The sequence below is a fragment of the Dama dama genome, chromosome 22 (assembly GCF_033118175.1).
Source record: "Dama dama isolate Ldn47 chromosome 22, ASM3311817v1, whole genome shotgun sequence".
In the NCBI taxonomy this organism is placed as follows: domain Eukaryota; kingdom Metazoa; phylum Chordata; class Mammalia; order Artiodactyla; family Cervidae; genus Dama; species Dama dama.
Window position 1 is genome coordinate 59,725,605 of NC_083702.1, and position 24,841 is coordinate 59,750,445.

Here is a 24,841-nt window from a genome sequence, read left to right on the forward strand (position 1 = left end):
CTGCACACATGGCCTCCAGTTTGACATTTTATACAAATGTCATTAATTTGCATTTAAAAGGAACCCACACTTCAAGCAACTTGTGAGCTCATTCAAACCTGTGCGTAGTGAAGAATTACTATTCAGAAGAAAAAGAAGACTATCAAATCCACAAAATCTTACAGCCCAGATGATCCTTTCTAATTCTATAGCTAAATACATTTCAGAATACAAGGGACAAAATTTAAATTAATTGAAAAAATAGAGATGAGAACATGTAAAGAGTTAAACATGTGGACTCTAGTACAAATTTATTTCAGAAAAATCTGAATTTGAGGGTACCTATAATGAACACCAAAAGGGCTGACAATTTGAGTTTTGATCCGTCATTGTCAAGTCAAAGAAGAAAATGACTATTCATTGCATTGATTGGATTTTTTTTACCCGGTAGCCATGCCTCATAATTTCATACAGGTTTTCTCAGTTCAGTGACACTTGACTTTGTCAGGAGCTTGAGAAGAAGTACAAGTCAGTGATGAGAAACCATACATTACCTATATTCATTCTCCTGGGGCTAACAGATGATCCTCCAATGCAGGTTCTGATTTTTATATTTCTATTTGCTTCCTATACACTGAGTGTCACTGGGAACCTGACCATCATTATACTCACTTTAGTAGATTCTCGCCTTAAAACTGCCATGTACTTTTTCCTCAAAAACTTCTCCTTTTTAGAAACCTTATTCACCACGGTCTGCATTCCCAGATTCTTATACAGCTTATCAACTGGAGACAAGAATATTTCTTATAATGCTTGTTTTAGTCAAATATTTTTTATCTTCACTTTTGCAGCAACAGAATTTTTTCTCCTGGCCATAATGTCCTATGACCGCTATGTGGCCATCTGCAAACCTTTACATTATGCAACCATCATGAACAGTAGAGTCTGTGGAAGACTTGTTATTTGCTGTTGGATAGCAGGTTGTCTGGTCATATTTCCACCAGCTTCCCTGGGCTTAGAGCTGGAATTCTGTGACTCTAATATCATTGATCATTTTCTCTGTGATGCTTTTCCTGTGCTAAAAATCTCTTGTTCGGACACATGGTTCCTAGAACAGATGGTTTTTACCGTTGCTGTGTTGACTGTCATTGGGACATTCCTGTGTGTAGTTCTGTCCTATACATACATCATCAAGACCATCATAAAGTTGCCTTCGGCTCAGCAAAAAATGAAGGCCTTTTCTACCTGCTCTTCTCACCTGACTGTGGTTTCTATCACCTATGGAAGCTGTATCTTCATCTATGTCAAACCTTCAGCAAAGGATGAAGTGGAGATTAATAAGTGTGTGTTAGTGCTTACTACTTCAGTTGCTCCCATGTTAAACCCATTTATTTATAGCCTGAGGAACAAACAAGTAAAACAAGCTTTTACAGACTTAATCAAAAGAATTTCATTGGTTTCAAGGAAATAAAGGAATGTTAAAATGAAGCATAAAATAATAATATAAATTTAAAAAGATCATTGAGACTTGAAGTCACAATCTTCATCTTAACTGTTGTATTCTGGTCTATTTTCTATTTGATTAGCATGCTTATATCACTGCTATTATTAAATCTTGGATTTGAAATCATATTTTCAATATGTGATATAAACAAGTTATTTCCACTCCTGTTGAAAATAAATTTTATCCAAGATAATATCTCAAATCAAAAGAACATGATATTATATTTCCATGAAAAAGGTCTTTCCTGAATTCTAACCTGCCTCTGATCAATAAGAGAACTCTTACATCTTATATGGAAAGAATTGTATCCTTGAACTCATAAGAAAATAATGGAGTAATAGTATCAATTGTCTTCTAAGTACAAATATCCAAAATATACACACACACACATATATATATGATTTTATATATACATGTTATATATATAAATATATATATATATATATATATATATATATATATATATATATATATATATATATATATATATTGCTCTTCTCAAGCAGGAGTTATTTATTCAAGAAAAATTGTGGGTTAGTTTGAGCAAAAATGAAAGGATTTTAATGTTGGAGAAGAAATATAAGAGCTTAGACATGTGGAGATCCACATCTACCTTGTAAAAGAAACTTCAAAGCCCAAAGTTTTAGGATTTAGATTCATTAGATTCCCTCTACATTAAAGAGCACAGTTTCTACATTAATTCATCACCCAGGAGGCAGTGGTATGATAAAATCTGGTGAGACACTAAAACCATCTTTATGATGATGAAGTAAAACTAGTGCTGAAATACATAATACAGTTCACATCCTAAAGATAGCTAAATTAAGCCAAAAGGAGCCATCAAATCTCAGCAAATTAAAGTTCTATACATAATGAAAATTAAACCAGCAAAATACAAGGAATCCCTGGGTTATAAACAAGGAATCCAATATGAAGACATAATTGTCTCCACAAAGATTATCTTTAACATTAAAAAACCAGGAGATACAGCCTTCACTAATATTTCTCAAATAAAGATGTCTACATATGGTTATTTATTACTTTCCATTTCTCACCATAAAGCTCAATGGTCCAGACTGGAATGCTTTTGACTTTCATTTCTAGGTCATGGTCAAGGCATCACCTTATACAAAGATTTCCTTTCCGGTGTCCCTCCCTAGCCCTCTGTGTGGAGGCCCTCATATATGTACCTGCCACATCCTGCAGTTAGTTATTATGCAATGACAAATCATCCCTAAATCAGTGGTTTTAAACTTGAGTTTGTGAATCAACTGTGGTTTTTGCCAGTTTGAGCAGACATCAGCTGATCTTAGTTGGCTAGGTCACAGGACTGTCCTCACAGATGACTGAGTCTTGTTGTCAAATAAGGCCTCATTCTCATACTTAGAAGCTGAATGACTCCTTACTAAGATAAATGAACCCTCTTCCAGATGATGTTTTATCGCTTAGCTAATACTGGGTCACATGGTAAGATCACGAGGCCCTAGGGGAGAAAATGGAAGCAAACAAGGCTTCTGGATTCCTAGGCACACTATCCCTTCTTCCACACACATTCTATTAGCCAAGGAAGTCACAGGACCAGTCAACATTCAAGGAAGAAAAACAGAATCACCTGTGCTTGGAAGGAACTAGGGGCACATTGCAGAGGGTGTGGACAGCAAGAAAAGAGGTAGCCATTTTTGGTACCTATTTTCCACAGACACTACGCTTCCCCTAAATGTCATGAATTTCCTATTTATTTTGTCTCAAGTCTACTATTATGTGTTTAGTGTGCATATGAATCCACAGAAAGCCAATGGTGATTAGTGTTGCTTTATTAAAAAAAATTAGCTGAATAAATTCCTTAGAAAACACTAAAGAATAATCTTTTACAGAGGAGACATCTATAATAACTTCAGGAACTCTGTTATCTGAATGAAATTGATTACTGTTACTGTGATGTTTATCATACCCAGAAGATTTCTTGCTCAGACATGTGTCTGATAGAACAGATGATAATTTTGTGTGCTGTGCTGACCTTCATCATCAACTCATGTGTGTAGTTCTTTCCTACATCTATAGCATTAGCACTATACTAAAATTACCCTCTACCCAGCAAAAGAAGGCCTTCACTTGTTCTTCCCACATGATAGTTGTCTCCATCACTTATGGTAGCTGCATCATTTATGTCAAATCTTCATCCAAGAAAGAGGTTTAGTTCAGTTCAGTCCAGTCACTCAGTCGTGTCGGACTCATTGTGACTCCATGGACTGCAACATGCCAGGCCTCCCTGTCCATCACCAACTCCCAGAGTTTATTCAAACTCAAGTCCATTGAGTTGGTGATGCTATCCAACCATCTCATCCTCTGTCGTCCCCTTCTCCTCCAGCCTTCAATCTTTCCAAGCATCAGATTGGAAAGTCTTTTCAAATGAGTTAGTTCTTCGCATCAGGTGGCCAAAGTATTGGAGTTTCAGCTTCAACATCAGTCCTCCCAATAAATATTCAGGACTGATTTCCTTTAGGATAGACTAGTTGGATCTCTGTGCAGTCCAAGAGACTCTAAAGAGTCTTTTCCAACACCATGGCTCAAAAGCATCAGTTCTTCAGTGCTCAGCTTTCTTTATAGTCCAACTTTCACGTCCATACATGACTACTGGAAAAACCATAGCTTGACTAGACGGGCTTTTGTTGGCAAGGTAATGTCTCTATTTTTTAATATGCTGCCTATTTTGGCCATAACTTTTCTTCCAAGGAATAAGTGTCTTTTAATTTTATGGCTACAGTCACCATCTGCAGTGATTTTGGAGCCCACGAAAAAAAAGTCTGGCACTGTTTCCACTGTTTGCTATGAAGTGATGGGACCGGATCTTTGTTTTCTGAATGTTGAGCTTTAAGCCAACTTTTTCACTTTCTTCTTTCACTTTCATCAAGAGATTCTTTAGCTCTTCTTCAATTTCTGCCATAAGGGTGGTGTCATATACATATCTGAGGCGGCTATTGACATTTCTCCCAGCAATCTTGATTACAGCTTGTGATTCATCCAGCCCAGCATTTTTCATGATGTACTCTGCATATAAGTTAAATAAGCTGGGTGACAATATACAGCCTTGACATACTCCTTTCCCTATTTGGAACCGGTCTGTTGTTCCATGTCCAGTTCTAGCTATTGCTTCCTGACCTGAATACAGATTTATCAAGAGGCAGGTCAGGTGGTCTGGTATTCCCATCTCCTTCAGAATTTTCCACAGTTTATTGTGATCCACACAGTCAAAGGCTTTGACATAGTCAATAAAGCAGAAATAGATGATTTTTTGGAACTCTCTTGATTTTTCAATGATCCAGAAGATGTTGGGAAATTGGGCTCTGGTTTCTCTGCCTGTTTTAAAACCAGCTTGAATATCTGGAAGTTCACGGTTCGCATATTGCTGAAACCTGGCTTGGAGAATTTTGAGCATTACTTTACTAGCGTGCGAGATGAGTGCAATTATGCGGCAGTTAGAGCATTCTTTGGGATTGGATGAAAACTGACCTTTTCCAGTCCTGTGGCCAGTGCTGCATTTTCTAAATTTGCTGGCATATTGAGTGCAGCACTTTCACAGCATCATCCTTCAGGATTTGAAATAGCTCAACTGAAATTCCTTCACCTCCTCTGGTTTCGTTCGTAGTGATGCTTCCTAAGGCCCACTTGACTTCATGTTCCAGGATGTCTGGCTCTAGGTTATTGATCAAACCATCCTGATTATCTGGGTCTTGAAGATCTTTTTTGTACAGTTCTGTGTATTCTTGTCACCTCTTCTTAATATCTTCTGCCTCTGTTAGGTCCATATCATTTCTGTCCTTTATTGAGCCCGTCTTTGCATGAAATGTTCCCTTGGAACTCTAATTATCTTGAGGAGATCTTAGTGTTCCCCATTCAATTCTTTTCTTCTATTTCTTTGCACTGATCCCTAGGAAGGCTTTTTTTTTGTTTGTTTTTTTTTAATCTCTCCTTGCTATTCTTTGGAACTCTGCATTCAAATGGAGAGTTTCCTTTTCCCCTTTGCTTTTTGCTTCTCTTCTTTTCACAGCTATTTGTAAGGCTTCCTCAGACAGCCAGTTTGATTTTCTGTATTTCTTTCATATACATATATAAATATACAAACGTAAGTATTTTCCCACTGAAAACGTAGACATAAAGCAACTTTGTTGTGCTTTATTAATGCTTTGTTTTCTGTGGGTTGAAGAAAATCTTCGCATCAGAAAATTATAGTGTTGCATTTGGAATGTGTCTAATAAAATCATTACATTCTGTAGTTTCCCAAGACCCAGTTCCCACTGCTGCCTCTGTCAGATATTTTGTCAAAATTTACTGCATATGATATTCACAAGTCATGTTTGAGCTTTAGTCAGTAAGGACTCTTTATTTATACAAACAAAGGGCTCCTGCACATCCATAAGAGTCTGAGATAATAAAACATTCATTTTATTCACTGTGTAAGAATCTGTTCTTGCTGGGAGAAATCAGAAATTGCCGCTATCAAATCTTCTAAGAATCACTCTATATTCTCAGACATTTAAAATAAATTATTTTTAATTTCAGCTTTAAGATATAAGACATTATTTTCTAGGTCTAAGTGGAATAGAATCTTAATGAGGGGCAATTGACAACTCAGAGAGCACTATCCACTGCAAAAATACAATGTATGTTGTCATGAAAGGGGCATTTGTGCATGTATTTGCAATCATTTATACTTTGATTTCATCTTGGGAATGATGAGAATTACACAGTCAACAATTATCACAGTCACAATTATCTTCCATTAGAATAAGTATTAATATGTTCTTCTTTGGTAACTTCAGTTTCTTTCTTCATTCACCATTCAACTTCCTTGGTGTGTGAAAACTATCAGACATATCTGTTTAAAACTCAAGGATGGCAATACATTAATTTGGATAGATCCAAAAAGAAGAAAAGAAAAAGAGAAGGGAATGGCTACCCACTCCAGTATTTTTTCCTGGAGAATCCCATGGACAGATTAGCCTGGCAGGCTACAGTCTAATGGGTCACAAGAGTCGGACACAACTTATTTACTAAACCATGGCCAAAAAGAAAATAATTATTTCTAATGATACTTGGTTTCAGAAAAATGAAATTTGAAAGGATTAGACTCATGCAAAATATACATTACATACATCCATTAGAGATGGGTCAGTTATCTCTTCACTCTTTTTATTCTTAGTATCTACAGCATAACCAGCCATATCATAGCTTCTTAGTATGTTTCAAATGAATTCATGGCTACTCATAAGAACAGTAGGGACTAAAAGAAGAGACCTACCATACAATATCACTCTTATGAATCAATATGGATTTATACCAACATATAACTCTAATACACTTAGAGTGCCAAATTGTTAATACAAGCAAAGTTGTCATTAGTGATCAAATTATTGTGAGCTAGTGGTAAATGCAAATATTTCTTCAAATATACTAAATAGAAAGTAGATCTGAATGAAAGTGGTTTAGCAGAACATTCACTTAACATCTGGGATCACAGAAGATAAGAATTGGTGAATAGAAAAGCAGGAGCGTTTGGGGATCCTGAACTATGGTCTGAGTTAGGATGCCACAGTGAAGCACTGAGAGCTTCAGGGTTTTCTCAGCTTAGTACAGAATGTCAGTTCCTTAGTTGCTCAGTCGTATCCAACTCTTTGCAGCCCCGTGGATGGTAGTCTTCCAGGATCCTTTGTCCATGGGGATTCTCCAGGCAAGAATTTTATGACATATATAAAAGGGTACCTGATTAATAGCTAGAAATTTTTCCCTTTGATCATAGATTATTCCCCATGTCCTATAGAGGTACCTATTAACCACAGGTAATTTCCTATCTATCTATTGTACTCTGATGCTGCTATTTGCTACTGTTATTGATAGAAATGACATGCTTTGAGTCACAAGATCTCAGAACACATTTCTAGATTTCTTAAGGGATATGTTGCAGACAAATAAGTTAAATGAGTCATATAACAAATGAAGTAGTTTTTCCAAGGAAAATCCCTTACTCCTTGAAATGGAGGAAAAACAAATGACATAAACTCTTCATTCATAAAAGGAAACTGCTACCCAAGTAATCATACAATTAAAGCTGAGAAGGAAATGTGGAATACCTATTGCTTCATGCCCAAAATTTCAGGTCTGGACTCTGCCCTTAGTATTTCTCCAGAGAACACTGAACCAAAATCCACCAGCTTTATACAGAGCACAAGAAAGGAAATCAATAGCTTGTGTTCAGTCACTCATTACTGTATTAGTTAGCATAAGTTATAGAGAAAAGGAAGAGGAGAAAGACAATGGAGGGGAGAAAGAAAATGAAGTAGAGTAAAAAGGAGGGGTAGTGGCTTTACCTCACCATCTGCTGGGCACTCTGCATGGATTATCTCAATCAATATACACAATAGCTCCATGAACTAGGTATCACAGGGGAAACTGAGGCTAAAAAGGAAAGGGGAAATAAGAACATTGTGCATTATTCCACAGACTGTGTAAAAATGACAGGAAGTATACTTCTCACTACACATTAGTTCACAGGAAAGCAATAGAGAGTCACTCATACCTGCTTAATATTAAAGGCAGTATCAAAAGATCAATATAATTTTTCCATTAAACTCATATAAAAACTTTAAAAATCTTCTTAAAGTCACTCTAAAGGCCTGTTAAATCATTTTTAAAAATATTTTATATTTGATATATAAAGCAAAAATATTTATTTGTATATTCAAATATTTATTACCTGAAAAGCCTTCATAAATCTAAATGCTTTTGTATTTGAAATTCAAAATTCATGAATATGTTCCCTACCCCTCCTCTTCACAAACCTTACCTAAAGCCTAAATGAATTCACTTCTATGTCACTGAGAGTTAGATGAAAGTTTTAAGGAGATACCTAGTACAGGGTAACTCTCAGTTAATAACATTTCAAAACATTTTTTCCCAAAGTCTATAGGGGGGATTAATCATAAGTGGGCTTTGGAAAAATGATTCTGGTTGTGTTGGTTTTAAAATATTGAATGGGAGGAGTAATCATTCATGCTAAGTGTCTGTTAATATACTTTCACAATATTTCAGCTAAAGATAAAAATACCCATGGTAAAATTAGGGTGGTGAGAAAGTAAGAAGATCAAACTAAGATAACAGAAATTGCAAGACCTGGTGATAAACTGAAAATAGGAGCAAAGAAAAGGGAAGAATTAAGAAAGTCCTTATGTAACTTAAAATTGACAGAGAAACACAGCAATGCATGCCATGTTTAAAATCTTGAAATGGAAACACACCTAGAGGACACTCCAAAAGAAATAATACAGAAATGAAATAAGAAAGTTTAATGCAGGAAATAGTAATGAGTGTTCACACATTCCACATGCAGCTGTAGATATTGTATTATTATCTACAGTTATCAGTACAACCCTAAGATGTATATATTTTTATCTTAATTATACTTGAAAAAGCACAAGATATAGAAGTGAAGGAAACTGCCCAAGGAAAAGTCTAAATTCAAACACTCTAAGTCTGATCTAGATGTCCAAGAAATAGTTGAAGCCATTTTCCATGCAGATATAAACTTTAGATTTATTAACCTCAGTGAAGTCACCTTATTTATGAGACTCTTCTAGAGAGAAGAGTAAGTGAAAGAAAGGATTGCCTAGAAAAGCGGTCACAAGTCAATCAATAAGCAGAATGGTTAGAAAAGGCAGCCTAAAGGAAAATAAAAGAGAACAGAGAGAGAAGTAGGAAAAAATTGAGGAAAATGTCAAATAGTGGAAATCAAACTATTATGACCTTCATAAGTTACCTCACATGTAGCAGAGTTTGAGTTAAGTGAAGACTGAATTGTGTCCAAAGAGTGAAACAAGTGACAGACTAGAGATGATCTTGTCTGGAGTAGTTTAATTGGTTTAAAAACCAAGTGAGTTGATGAATAAATTGCCTCTTTTACCTCCTGCATTGGCAGGCAGGTTCTTTTCTACTTGTGCCATCTGGGGAGCCCAACATTTTCTTACTTTTCTGAAAAAAAAAAAAAATTGAAACAAAACAAACATATTATTACAAAATACAGAGAGTGGAAATGTGTCATTGTCAAATCTTTATAGAAAGAAATAGTATTCTGTTTAGAGTTTTAATACCAACAAACTGCTCTTACTGAGAACCCTTCAATGAGAAAAGAGAAAAAAAGCTCTCAACATCTAGAGATTATTAAATTGTAGGATCTTGTTAGAAGGCATTAGGGTTTTCACTGTCTAAGGAATTGAAAACAAAGGGATCCATTCAATGACACAATTTCAAAATTTGGCTTGTAATTTGCAGAGAAATTTTAATAGGACAAGGATAACCTAGGAAGCATAAACATATACAACATATTCTAATAGTGGCAGGAAAATATAGACAACGGTAAATATTACAGACATACATTTGAAATAAATTGTCAATGAGGCAAACCTCAAAACATTTGGATTGTAACACATTTAAATGAATCTTTTAGAAAATATGTCCATGAGAAATGTCTTTAGCACACCTCTGAGAAGCTGGACTGGATTAACTGAAACAGGATAGACTGTGTAATAAGAATCACTGCCAGTATAAGACCTAACATACATGTAAAATTTAATTTAATTTTAGGATTTTCTTAAGACCATTCTAAGTGATTTTTTTTCTTCTTCTTCTTATTTTCTTTCTTTTTTTTTTTTGGTGGGATTATTTTTCTGTTAGAAGCATGTCTGGAGACAGGAAATTGGGGAAGGCAGACTTCTTGACCCCAAAGCAACTTATTCAAAGAGAGGTGTTTTGTTTTTGTTTTTTTCATTATTTTTAAGAAGATATGTTGAAATGGCATCAATAACAGCTAAGTTGTAAATTCATTAAAAGGAGAAGCATAAAATAACAGGATTAAAAAATGAATAGTCAGTTTGTGAGACACAAAGAGGGGATAAAACACTGCCATGTGCTATGCGTTTACTTCTCTGCAAAACTGTTGTATAGGAGTCACTCTCAGATTTATTTCTCATGAGGTTAAAAACCAGCCAGGACTCTGGAGTTCCTCATGCAAAGTCTTCCTTATTGTTTCAAGCAGACTGGACAGGAGACCACAGTTAAGGATCAAACACCAAACCACACTAACCATCTTCATCTTGGTGGGGTTAATAGAAGACAGACTGAAAATTTTGCTTTCTATTTTTCTATTTCTGTCCTACATGTTGAGTGTAATGGGAAGCAAGCACCATCGCCCTCACGCAGATTGATTCCCACCTTAAAACACCTGTGTATCTTTTCCTACAAAATTTCTCCTTCTTAGACATTTCATTCACAACTATTTGTATTCCCAGATTCATGTATAGCATATCAACTGGGGACAAGTCAGATACATGGCTAATAGAACATATGGCTGTTCTGTGTGCTATGTTGATCTTCATCATCACCCTCGTGTGTGTAGCTCTTTCCTACATTTATATCATCAGGACTATTCTAAGGTTTTCCCTCTGTTCAGCAAAGAAAAAGAAATGCAAAAGGGAAAAATGGTTGTCTGAGGAGGCCTTACAAGTAGCTGAGAAAAGAAGAGAAGTTAAAGGCAAAGGAGAAAAGGAAAGGTATACCCATCAGAATGCAGAGTTCCAAAGAAAAGCAAGGAGAGACAAGAAAGCCTTCTTAAGTGATTAATGTGAAGAAATAGAGGAAAACAATAGAACAGGAAAGACTAGAGCTCTCTTAAAGAAAATTAGAGATACCAAGGGAACATTTCATGCAAAAATGGGCTCAATAAAGGATACAAACTGTATGGACTTAACAGAAGCAGAAGCTATTAAGAAGGGGTGACAATACACAGGAAAACCATAGGAAAAAAATCTTCATGACCCAGATAATCACGATGGTGTGGTCACTCACCTACAGCCAGACATCCTGGAGTGTGAAGTCAAATGAGCCTTAGGAAGCATGACTAAGAACAAAGCTAGTGGAGGTGATGGAATTCAGTTGAGCTTTTCAAATCCTTAAAGATGATGCTGTGAAAGTTGTGCACTCAATATGCCAGCAAATTTGGAAAACTCAGCAGTGGTCACAGGACTGGAAAAGGTCAGTTTTCATTCCAATCCCAAAAATGTTAAAACTACTGAACAATTGCACTCATCTCACAAGGTAGCAAAGTAATGCTTAAAATTCCCCAAGCTAGGCTTCAACACTATGTGAACCGAGAAATTCCAGATATTCTAGCTGGATTTAGAAAAGGTGGAGGAACCAAAGATCGAATTACCAACATCCATTGGATCATAGAAAAAGCAAGAGAATTCCAGAGAAACATCTACTTCTGCATTATTGACTACATCAAAGCCTTTGACTGTGTGGATCACAACAACAAACTGTGGAAAATTTTTCAAGAGATGGGAATACCAAACCACCTTACCTGCCTCCTGCAAAACCTGTATGCAGGTCAAGAAGAAACAGTTAGAACCGGACATGGAACAACAGACTGGTTTTGGATTGAGAAAGGAGTATGTCAAGGCTGTATACTGTCACTCTGCTTATTTAACTTATATGCAGAATACATCATGTGAAATGCCAGGTTGGATGAAGGACAAGCTGGAATCAAGATTGCTGGGAGAAATATCAATGACCTCAGATATTCAGATGACACCACCCTTATGGCAGAAAGTGAAGAGGAACTAAAGAGCCTCTTGATGAAGGTGAAAGAGGAGAGTGAAAAATCTGGCTTAAAATTCAACATTCAGAAAAAGAAGATCAGGACACCCAGTCTAATAACCTTAGGGCAAATAGATGGGGAAAAAAATGGAAACAGTGCCAGATTTTATTTTCTTGGGCTCCAAAATCACTGCAGATGGTGACTGCAGCCATGAAATTAAAAGTTGTCTGCTCTTTGGAAGAAAAGCTATTACCAATCTAGACTGCATATTAAAAAGCAGAGACATTACTTTGCCGAGAAAGGTCTCTACAGGCTAAGCAATGGTTTTTCCAGTAGTCATGTATAGATGTGAGAGTTGGACCATAATGAAGGCTGAACACCAAAGAATTGATGCTTTCAAAGTGTGGTGCTGGAGAAGACTCTTGAGAGCCCCTTGGACAGCTGGGAGATTAAACCAGTCATTGGAAGTCATTGGAAGGACTGCTGCTGAAGTTGAAATTGCAATGCTTTGGCCACCTGAAGTGAAGAGCCAACTCATTGAAAAGACCTTGATGCTGGGAAAGATTGAGGGCCAGAAAAGAAAGGGCAACAGAGGATGAGACGGTTGGATGGCATCATTGACTCAAAGGACGTAAGTTTGAAGAAACTCTGCGAGTTAGCAAAGGACATGGAAGCCTGGTGTGCTGCAGTTTATGGGATCACAAAGAATCAAGCATGACTTAGTGACAAAACAACAAAATAAACTAAAAATTAAAATATATAGTTATGAATATAAAGTATATGTAAGCATAAATGCAAATATATTTATTAGTTTTTTAACGAAATAAAATAAGATCATAAATATAGATATAAAAAGGCCCATGAGATACAACCTAAATGTCCACCAACAAATGAATGGATGAAGAAGATGTGGTGTATATATATATACAATGGAATATTAGCCATAAAAAATGAATAATTTCATTTGCAGCAACATGGATGCAACTAGAGATTATCAGAGTAAGTAAGGCAGAAAAGGAAAGTCAATACATATGATATCACTTACATGGGAAATCTAAAATATGACACAAATACACTTATCTATAAATCAGAAACAGACTCACAGACATAGAGAACAGACTTGTGGTTGCTGGGAGGGACATTGAGAGGAATGCAGTGGATATTTGGGGTTAGCAGGAGCAAACAAGTATAAATAGAATGTATAAATAACACTATCCCACTGTATTATAGAAGAAACTACATTCAATCTCCTGTGAAAAACCACAGTGGAAAGAATATAAAAAATAATATATGTGTGTGTATAACTGAAAGATTTTGCTATAAAGCAGAAATAAACACACTATTGTAAATCAACTCTACTTCAATTTTCAAAAAACCCTGTGTGATACAAAAACAAAATAAATATAAATATCTGGGAGGTATTTCTGAAAACTATCAATGTAGGTTATCACTTTGTTTTTCTTTTGATAAAAGATTTTTTTCTCTATTATTTTCTGAATACTTATACTGACACTAAACATTAATTACAACTTTATGGGATTAATAAATTGGAAAAATTGTCTGTATCATATTACAAATGCCTAACATACTATTGAAATAAAATAACACATGGTTGCCTTTTGTCTTGTAGTCTGATACTTATTATTGCATACCTGCACTGCTTCTGGTGCTAATGTTACTTATACCTGCCTCTCTGGGGACATTTTCCCCAGATCTGTATTTCCTGCTCTATCCCCAATACCAGAGATTCATTGATAATGATAAGATAGGTCCAACAAGGATATGTTTGTTTGTTTCACATAATTGAAAATTTGCTCAATAATTTTTAAGGGAAATTCTCTCAGTTTAGAACTATGTCCTTAAAAAAAAAAAAAAAAAGAACTATGTCCTTCTGCCAGAAACAATAGAATATCTATTTTCCCAACAACAGAGAGATTCTTTCCTAACCATTTAAACTACTGTTAGCTCTGTAGTTCCAGGGTAAAGACTTCCTGGGCTCAGGGGGAGACAGGCTTTCTCTTGAGAAAATCGGCATCTTGTGTGGGTGAAGGATGACTTAGTGAAACTCTCCTGCTGTGGAGATTGCTATGAGTTTGAGTATGTGCTCCTAAGAATGGTCCGAGTCCACCTTCCTCTCTTCTGTATAAGACCTTCCTGGAGGACTTTTTTCACTCTTTGCAACTTTAGGGTTCAGTGAACATCTGAGGTTACAACCAAAGAGAAGTATTTTTTTTTTAAATTTTTCTGTTCATTTTCTGAACTCTAGAATGATGCTTTCTTCTGAGCAATGTATGCATATCAACATAACTGATATGATTTGTCACTTTAAAATTATATGAAAGGTTTCAACAACCACTTATGAAGTGTGGCTTCACAGTAGGAGTGGCAAGTACAGGACAGTCATTGATTAGCTGCTTTCATATATCAATATGATGAAGGTCATCTAAATGCAGTGGATACTAGAGGGACACTCCCATGTGTTCTCTGCCATAACTTCATCCTTATTTGAAATAAAAATTGTGTATAAAATAGGTGAACTACATCTCTATTGAGTGACTTATTTGCTTATGTTTTATAACTCAGTGACTTCTTCCTCTAAAAGTCTTTCACATTTTAATGAAAAGTCAATTTTTAACATCTTTATCTATATCAGTTAATTCCATGAGTGTTGTTAATATGACATCTGTCCAAAGTAGGTTAAAGCCTCTGTTTTTTTCTTTGCTCAATGACCTTTTACAAGGAATTAACAATGGAGCAGAATGTGGCTCTAGAGGGGGAAAAAAGGGGCCTGAGCCCATCAGATGACAAATTCTGTAGATCTTAGGAAGACCCTAGGCTTCCCTGGTGGCTCAGTGGTAAAGAATCTGCCTGTCAATGCAGGAGATACTGGTTTGATCTCTGGTTTGGGAAAATACTGGAGAATGGATTAGCAACCCATTCCAGTATGTTTGCCTGGAGAATCCCATGGACAGAGGAGCCTGGCAAGCTATAGTTCACAGGGTCACAAAGAGTCAGACAGGACTGAGCGACTGACATTCTTAACACTTTCAGTGTTATATATATATATATATATATATATATATATATATACACATATATATATGTATATAAAATATACAAACATATATGCTGACCAGGAGAATTTATTATTTTAAAGCTTCTTTTAAATGGCGTGTGTGTTAGTCATTCATTCCTGTCTGACTCTTTGTGACCCTATAGACTGTAGCCCACCAGGCTCCTCTGTCCTTGGGATTTCCCAGGCCAGCATACTAGAGTGGGTAGCCATTCCCTTTACCTTCATTTAAATGGTATGATCTTTGAAATTCAGTGATTGAGTGGACATTAACCTGATCTATGTGAATATAACCTGTGCCAAATCATTCTTCAATGGTCCAGATGTATTTTTTAAAAGCGTCTTCTGAATTAAACATTGAGGAAAAGTGTAGAAATAAAGCAGTGTTATAGAATACTACAGTGTCAGGTGATATGGTCAAATATCAGAGTTCACCTTGACTTTCTAAAAATTATTAAGGTTTACCATAGTTTAACATTACAGAAAAGTTAACAAATAGCATGGGCACACTGCTGTGGATAGAAAAAGAGCATTAAAAGCACCTTATAAGCTGTAGATGTACCTAGACCTTGTTCCTACCCTCATGCTGCCACCTGAATAGAGCTACTGTTCTGATTTCTTCTTTTTTAATGTAAATTTGTATATTTTCCAAACAAAAAAAGTGAGGCGTGGCATTGTTTTCCATTTTTGCAAATCACAATGTTTGCCTTAACAAAGGACGGGACAGTGAGTTCTCACATCTGCTTCTGACAACACTTGCTGAGACCCTCAATTGTGTCCTACTCATTGTGACCCTATGGACTGTAGCCCACCAGGGTCCTCTGTCCATGGGATTTCCCAGGCAAGAATACTGGAGTGCGTTGCCATTTCCTTCTCCATAATGTCCTGGTTTCTAGCTTCATAGATTTGCTGTGCTTATCTTTGAAATCTCTGTGAATGGAATTCTTTTCTGTCTTGCTTCTTCACTCAAAATTTTGTGACAACTCTCCATGCTATTGCAAGTAGCAGTATTATTATCACCATGATTGTTTTACTTTTCTATTTTATAAATATAATTACAATTTAAAAATTGATTCCCTTATTGGAAGTCATTTTGGTCTTCTGAGTTTTTGAATTATTAAAAATAATGCCACTTTGAATTTTCTTAAACATTCATTTATTTGGAGTACCTATGTATGCATTTCTATTGAGCAAAAACCTAGAATAATAATATCCTGTTTCATAGATATCTGGACATTCAACTTAATAGTCAAGAAGTTTTCATAGTGTCTTTAGGAATGTCTACACCAACTAAGATATTAATGTTCTATGTACAATACATTCTTAAAGATACTTGGTATGGTCAATTCATTTAATGTTAGTTTTCCTCATGGTGGTACAGTAGTTGTGAATTTAATTTCCTTTTCCCTAAATCCTAAAAAGCTTACATTGTCATATGTTCACTGGTATTTAGATGTCCTCTTTTGTGAAAAAACTTGTCTAATTTTTATTAGGCTTGGTTTGTCTTATTGATTTGTAGTAGAATTTTTTGAGTGCTGGTTACTATCTTCGAGAGTTTTTGCAAATATCTTCTTTTACTCCATGACTTGTCTTCTTTAATCAATTGTATTTAGAATGCATTATATTTAAAATCTACATATGTAACATCTCAGTGGATTATGAAAAAACTATATATACATCTTCATAACCACTACTGAAATCAAGATATATAATGCTATGTAGCATTCCATGTTTATATATATCACAATTTGTTTATTTATAATCTCTTGATGTTTAGTTATATTGCATTCCACTTTTAGTTATTTTGAATAAACATCTAATTGTCAAGTTTTTCTGTGAAATATGTATATAATTTTCTCCTCACAGTAAATTCCTAGGGACAGAGTTGATATGTCATATTTGAATTGTGGTACTGGAGAACACTGTTCAGAATCCCTTGGCCTGCAAGGAAATCAAACCAGTCAATCCTAAAGGAAATAAACCCTGATATTCATTGGAAGGATTGATGCTGATGCTGAAGCTCCAATACTTTGGCCTCCTTGTGCAAAGAGATGACTCACTGGAAAAGATCCTGATGATGAGAAAGATTGAAGACAAAAGGAGAAGGTAATGGAAGAGGATGAGATGGTAAAGAGCATCACTGTCTCAATGGACGTTAATTTAAGCAAACTCCAGCAGATGATGGAGGACAAAGGAGCCTGGCGTGCTACATGGGGCCACGGAGAGTCAGACGTGACTCAGTGACTGAACAGCATCTTCTCTAGGCAATCCTTTCTTTCATTTCACCCTCTCTCTAGGAGGTTCTCATAAATAAGGTGACTTCACTTAGACTGATAATCCCCAAATTTATATACGCATGAAGAATGCATCCTACGGTATTCTGACTTCAATATTCAACTTTTTGGACATCTAGATCAGAGTTAGAGGGTTTAAATTTAGACTTTTCCTTGGAAAATTCTATCTGGCTTTAATTTTCACTTTTTAAAAATGTCTTTTTAAGGCAGAGAATTTTTAATTAGGTTTATGATCTAGAATTTCAAGTTCATTTTTTGCTGTATTCATTTTTATGTCAACTATATGGAATTGATTGAAGATGCCGTGTACTTCTTGTATATGTCTGTGTATTTTTAGTCAATTCTATCAGTTAATTAGTAAGAGGATCTCCAACTATAATTGCTAATTTATCTATTTCATCTTTCTTTTATGGCAGTTTGTGCTGCGCTGTCGCTTCAGTAGTGTCTGACTCTTTGTGACCTTATGGACTATAGACCACCAGGCTCCTCTGTCCGTGGGGATTCTCCAGGCAAGAATACTCGGCTGGGTTGCTGTGTGCTCCTCCAGGGGATCCTCCCAACCCAGGGATCAAACCTGCATCTCTAAAATCTCCTGCATTGTCAGGCAGGCTCTTTACCTCTGGTGCCACTTTGTAAGCCCTTATGCCAGTTTATTCTTCATATATTTTGATGCATTATTAGATACATAAATGATTAGAATCTATGTTCTTGGTCATTTGACTCAATTATCAGTATGTAATTTTCTTCTGTATACTTGTAAATTTTCTTTGGTGGTAATGTGCACTCCAGAATTCTCTTGATTATGCTTTGTATGATATAATTTTTCTATTCTTTTATTTTTAATATATCTATGTTATTATATTTGATGTGGAGTACTTGTATATAGCACCCAGATAGTAATTAAAAAATTCTTATAATCTCCTTTAATTGCCATGATATGTTTTGATCATTTATAGGGAATGTATCATCACTTATGTTTGGACTTCTATCATTTTGTTAGTTGATTCTTCTTTGTTCCCATTGCTGTTTATTCTTTTGTTTCTACTTTCCTGCCTTCAAGTGAATAGTTTTAGTGTTCCATTTTAATTTATAGAATGTCTTTTACTATGTCATTTCTTAAAAGTTTGTGTGTGGTCTATGAATTATAGTCTACACATTGAACATTTCACAAACCACTTTGATATATTTTACCACTGAGGGTAGAATGTAACAGAAAAAATTGCTACCCTTTACTCTTCTCCTTTTCATTATGGTTATCATATCGTCTATATACAGTGTCAATTCCATCAGATTATGTTATGAATTTTGCTTTCAACAAATGTTTCAAAGGATTTGTATAGTACGGTATTTTCCTGTTTATTTTTAAATGTTTGGCGGGAATCTACAATTAAGCCATCTGAGGCTGCAGTTCTCTTTGTGGAATAATTTAAATATGTATTTGGTTACTTTGAGTTTCTCTGATGGCTCAGACCTTAAAGAATCTGCCTGCAAAGGAGGACATCTGGGTTCAATCCCTGGGTCTGGAAGATCCCCTGGAGAAGGGAATGGCTATTCACTCCAGTATTCTTACCTGGAGACTTTCATGAACAGAGGAGGCTGGTGGGTTACTGTCCATGAGATTGCAAAGAGTCGACACGATTGAGTGCCTAACACTTTCACTTTTCACTTGTTTACTTTAATGTTAGAAATAAAGCTATATAAGTTATGTGTTTAATCTTGAATACACTTTAGTAGATTGTATTTTTCTTAGAATTCACTCATTCATTCAAGATGTCAAATTTACTTAGATTTTTTTCAAAACATGACATTTTAATCTTTTCGATAACTATAATTTTAATGATGCCATATCTCACATTTCTGATAAATTCCCTTTTTTCTCTTTTTTCCAGATCAGTCTCAATGACATTTTTATCAGTATTATTAATCCTCTCCAAGAATCAGCTTTTGGTAATATTCACCTCTTTTGTTTCTGTTTTCCATTTCATTGATTTTTAAAAATCATTTTCTTTCATCTATTTGGATACCTTCTCTTTGACTTTTTACATGTAGATTACCTAAAACACCAAAGGTGGTAACGAAAAATCACACAGTCCTAACAACATTCATCTTGTTGGGACTTACAGAGGACCCACAGATGCAAGTTCTGATTCTTGTCTTCTTGTTTCTTACTTATGCGCTGAGCATTACTGGAAATCTGACTATTATCATTCTAACATTCCTGGATTCTCATCTTAAAACACCTATGTATTTTTTTCTTAAAAACTTCTCCTTCTTAGAAATCTCATTCACAACAGCCTGTATTCCCAGATTCCTGTATAGCATATCGAGTGGGGACAATACCATTACTTATAATGACTGTGCTGGTCAAATATTTTTCACTGGACATTTTGGAGCCACAAAGTTTTTTTCTTCTGGTAGCCATGTCCTATGACGGGTATGTGGCCATCTGTAAACCCCTTCATTACATGACCATCATGAATGGTGGAGTCTGCACCATCCTTGTGTTCTGCTGCTGGAAATCTGGGTTGATGATAATCATCACACCACTCAGTATGGGCCTCCAGCTAGAGTTCTGTGACTCCAATGCCATTGATCATTTTGGCTGTGATATAGCTCCTCATTTTAAGATCTCACGCTCAGATACATGGTTCACTGAACAGATGGTTATAACCTGTGCAGTGGTGACATTCATCATTACATTGATAGGGGTTGTTCTTTCTTATGTGTATATCATCAGGACAATTCTAAGATTTTCCTCTGCATCACAGAAAAGAAAAGCTTTTTCCACCTGTTCTTCTCACATGATTGTTGTTTCCATTACCTATGGCAGCTGTATTTTTATCTACATCAAGCCTTCAGACAAAGAAGAGGTAGACATTAATAAAGAGGTGTCTGTACTCACTACATCTTTTGCCCCACTGTTGAAACTTTTTATTTATAGTTTGAGGAACAAGCAGGTGAAACAAACTGTCAATGGCCTAATTAAAAAAAACTGCATTTTTCTTACACAATTAAGAGCATACTGGATTTAAATCATCAGATAAAAATAATATATTGCTTGCTTAAACTTTTTTTTTTCTGGAAATCCTAATTGGGAAACTACTCAGAACAAATAATTTATCCCTCTCTTTAATCTCAACCAAAATGATTTAAGTCATTAAAAAAACATGAGAATTTATTTCTCAGAAACAAAATCTTCCTTCATCTCTCACTAAGTTTTTCTAATATTATTCAAAAAAGAATTGCATATCATGTTAAATACAGTATCTATGATTCCTGGGAAATTTTCATAGCAATAGTTTTGCTGGACTCCTTTAATTTGTATATGTATCATAAATATACTCTGGAGAAGGAAATGAAAACCCACTCCAGTATTCTTGCCTGGAAAATTCTATGGACCGTGGAGCCTGGTGGGCTACAGTCCATAGGATCACAAAGAGTCAGACACAACTGAGTGACTTTCACACTCACACTCAATCAATATACTGAAAGAAACCTGTGACATATAGGAAGAAATATTTTATCTTTGTTTAAAGTATTAGCAAGACAAGCATTAAAATAAAAGAACTCAAAATAGGCTTGTGAACTAAATCACATGGTAAGCCAAATATGAAAATAAATATCAAGCATCTGAAAACAAAAATGATCCACAAAAGATACAAGAGACTTCAAGAAACAGGTGAAAATTTTAGATCACACCAGTATAACAATAGCATGTTAACACTCATACACACATGCACACATAAAAACAAAAAGAATAAAAAAAATTAAAACTTTTGCTTCCACCTCTGTCAGAAAAGCAGTTTGAAACCATATTTTCTTTCTTAAATAATCATGAAACTGAATAAAGTATATGAGAAAATGTTTGACAAGCAGCTCAAATTTCCCTCTAGAAAAGGGAAATTATGTAAATTGAGTCCACAATTAGCACTAGTTCAGTCCACACTGTGAGATGGAGACTAAGCTCAACATGACTGTCTCTCTGAGTTTAGTTGGCACAGATCAGGTCAGTTGACGTGGTTAGTGTCCTCCAGTCAGGGCTGCATTGAACTGGAATCTGACACGAGTTCCCCTTGTGTCCTTGGCTGAGCAACTGACTAAATGCATGTAGGGAAAGTGTAGTCAATGCTCACCAGTGGTAATGCTGAGCATTCGACAGAGATAGTAGAGGCCAAGCAGTCATCGGGTTTGGAGTTTTGGCCCAACCAAAGTAAACAGCCTTTGTGAATAAATATCTCCTCAATGGCAAGATTCTAGCTGAACACTGGGAAAGCTACTTAGGAGTAAGGCCCACATTCTGGAGCAAGAGACCGAAACTTAAGTCCTGAGAGTAGAATTTATCCACACTGGTTTTTATTAAAAAAAAACGATCATGTATTCTCACTATTTGCATAATATCTATGATTACTTTTAATGGCAGAGTTGAGTATTTAACAGACACCTTCAGGGCCCAAGAAGGTGAAAATGTTTACTATCTGGCCTTTTGCAGAAAATGTTTGTCCACGTCTGGTGTAGAATTCACTTTGCCATTTTGTATTATTTGGGAAGAAATAATGAGAGGCAGTTCTCTCAGCAGCTGTTACTCTCTTCATCCTCCCAGATGTCTTCCAGGAGTAACTCTTAAACTTGACCAGCCAAAAGAATCCAATTAGTCCATCCCCCTATATCTTCCCCTTTACCAGTGAATTCACTTCAAAATAGACTTTGAAAAGACGAGAATTTGGGAAAGTCTGTTATTTTGTCTACCTGGAGCTCCTAAGTATATGTGCTTAGTTGCTCAGTCATGTCTGCCTTTCAGGTGACCCTGCCAGGCTCCTCTGTCCATGGGATTCTCCAGGCAAGAATACTGGAACGGGCAGCCATTCCCTTCTCCACAGGATCTTGAGACTGAACTCAGATCTCCTGCATTGCAAGTGGATTCTTTACTGTCTTAGCCACCAGGGAAGCTCAGAGCTCACACTAACAACTGAAGTTAGAACCACTTCAGTGTTTTATAACAAATGGGAAACTCAATTGCTTTGCCACTTAAAAGAAACTTTTTTTCAGCACAAAAATTCCTATAAATCTTGAATCTCATCCCAATCTTCCCTCGGGGAAAAAAAATATATATATAGACTTATTTGCAACTCCCAAATGTGTATATGTGTAATTCATATTCAAGCCACAGAAATTTCCTCCCTATGGCTACTGAATTCCAGGTAAGGCCACCTGTATGAAATGACCATAATTTGGCTAAATTATTTCATGTGCCATAAATATAAGACATTGTCCCTGAAGTTTGACAGTGTCTCTCAAGTGCTATTTGGCTGAGTCATCACAAGTTGCACTCTGCCCTGTATTCACATAAAAGTACCCTTTCATTTTTGGACAAAGCCACCATTACCTGAAGAGACACAAGGTACAGAATATAGAATAAGTTTTCAATAAATGTTGACAATAAATTAACAAGTGTATTTTAGAAATTGTAAAATAAATAAATAAATAAAAAGTGATAGTGTTGTAGTGTACAAACGAAGAAAGAGAATTCCATGAGGTTTGGGCCAGTTTATTTGGAATTGTGTGTAAGTGTCTAGGTGAACACCCTTAGCTTATTCTTAAGGTCTCTCTCACCCTCTCAGTAACGGAGAGGGTTGTCATTGCTGCAGTGGAGTTGGTTTTTCATTTGTCATTTTCTGATTCCTATAATTGTTATTGGAGGAAATTCTTCCCAGGACCCTCTACAGATGTCCCCTTAGACTAAGGAAAACAAAATTGTGAACTGAACTGTCTACTGATCATCTATTTTTCTGTAGTTGAAAGATCTCTTTCTGGTACAAAGAAAAATGCTGAGTTTTTTCTAAAGTAATCTAAGAAGGTTATCCACCAAATCACATTCATTCTAATGATTTATTTTCCCACATAGAGACAACAAATATTTTTAATATATCTGGTAAAAAATATATATCAAAGCCTTACAATTGTAAAAATGTTTCTACCTAAAACTAAGAATGTCATGTATATAAGCAGTTATATGTGCAAAAATATTTATATAGAAACTTTAGAGCAATCATCTTTATCATAAATAGAAGAAATATAAATAAGTTTTTAAACTTACTAATTATTAAGTGGTATGGAGTAGGCATTGGCACCCAACTCCAGTACTCTTGCCTTGAAAATCCCATGGACAGAGGAGCCTGGTAAACTGCAGTCCATGGGGTCGCTAAAAGTCAGACACAACTGAGCAACTTCACTTTCCCTTTTCACTTTCATGCATTGGCAACCTACTCCAATGTTCTTGCCTGGAGAATCCCAGGGACGGGGGAGCCTGGTGGGCTGCCATCTATGGGGTCGCACAGAGTCAGACACGATTGAAGTGACTTAGCAGCAGACACTAATTATTAAAGAGAGATTAAAGTTATATAAATTTAGTCATTAAAAATATTAGAAATCTCTGTATGTTGATAATTAAAGATGGACCCATGGAATTATCTAGGCCAGAATACTGGAGTGGGTAGTTCCAAATATTGCAACAAAGTAAATTTATATATTAAGAAGTTCAATGAATTCATAAAAGTGATATTTGAAGAAAATAACACATAGATATATTAGAATCAAATCATAGAGAAAGAATTATTAAATGTGCTTATAAAGCAAACTAAATATAAGATATATGAACATGAATACATATAAAATATATATAAACATATGCAAAAATACGTATTTAAAATTTTAATGAAATAGAATAATACCATAAATAAGTAGAGAAATACAATGGACCGTGATCAACAACCTAAATTGTCCATCAAAAATGAATGGATAAAGAAGATGTGGTACATATATACAATGAAATATTACTCAGCCATAAAAAGAATGACATAATGCCATTTTCAGTAACATGGATGCAACTAAAAGTTAATATACTAAGGGGAGTAACTCAGAAAAAGACAAGTACCATTTAACATTACTTATATGTAGAACCTAAACTATGTCACAAAGGAACTTATCCACAAAAACAGAAACAGACTCACAGGGATGGGGAACAGACTAGTGGCTGCCAAAAGAAGGTACAGTGGGGGACAGATGGAGTGGGAATCTGAGGTTTGCAGATGGAAAATAGTATGTGTACAATGGATAAACAACAAGGTCCTACAGTATAGTGCAGGAAATATATTCGATCTCCTGTGATAAACTGTAATAGAAAATATAAAAAGAATGTATGTGTGTGTAAAACTGAATTGCTGTAAGGCAGAAATTAACACAATATTGTAAATCAACTCTACTTCAATTTATTATTTTTTCCAATCTGTTTTATATATATATATATATATATATATATATACATAAGTGTATATATATACATATATATA

The 24,841-nt window shown here is 35.4% G+C and overlaps 1 protein-coding gene and 1 pseudogene across 1 annotated transcript; both read left to right on the plus strand.

The window, feature by feature from the left end:
* The first annotated feature begins 514 nt into the window (after positions 1 to 514).
* LOC133043393 (olfactory receptor 6C2-like) lies at positions 515 to 1,450 on the plus strand. Its single transcript, XM_061124191.1, has one exon. It carries the CDS (start codon positions 515 to 517, stop codon positions 1,448 to 1,450), a length of 936 nt encoding a protein of 311 aa, XP_060980174.1.
* Positions 1,451 to 13,102: 11,652 nt separating this feature from the next.
* On the plus strand, positions 13,103 to 20,527 carry LOC133043173 (olfactory receptor 6C2-like; annotated as a pseudogene).
* The last annotated feature ends 4,314 nt before the right edge of the window (positions 20,528 to 24,841 follow it).

Bases quoted from the DNA above. Each gene is read 5' to 3' on its own strand.
- LOC133043393 (XM_061124191.1), top strand. From the start codon at position 515: ATGAGAAACCATACATTACCTATATTCATTCTCCTGGGGCTAACAGAT.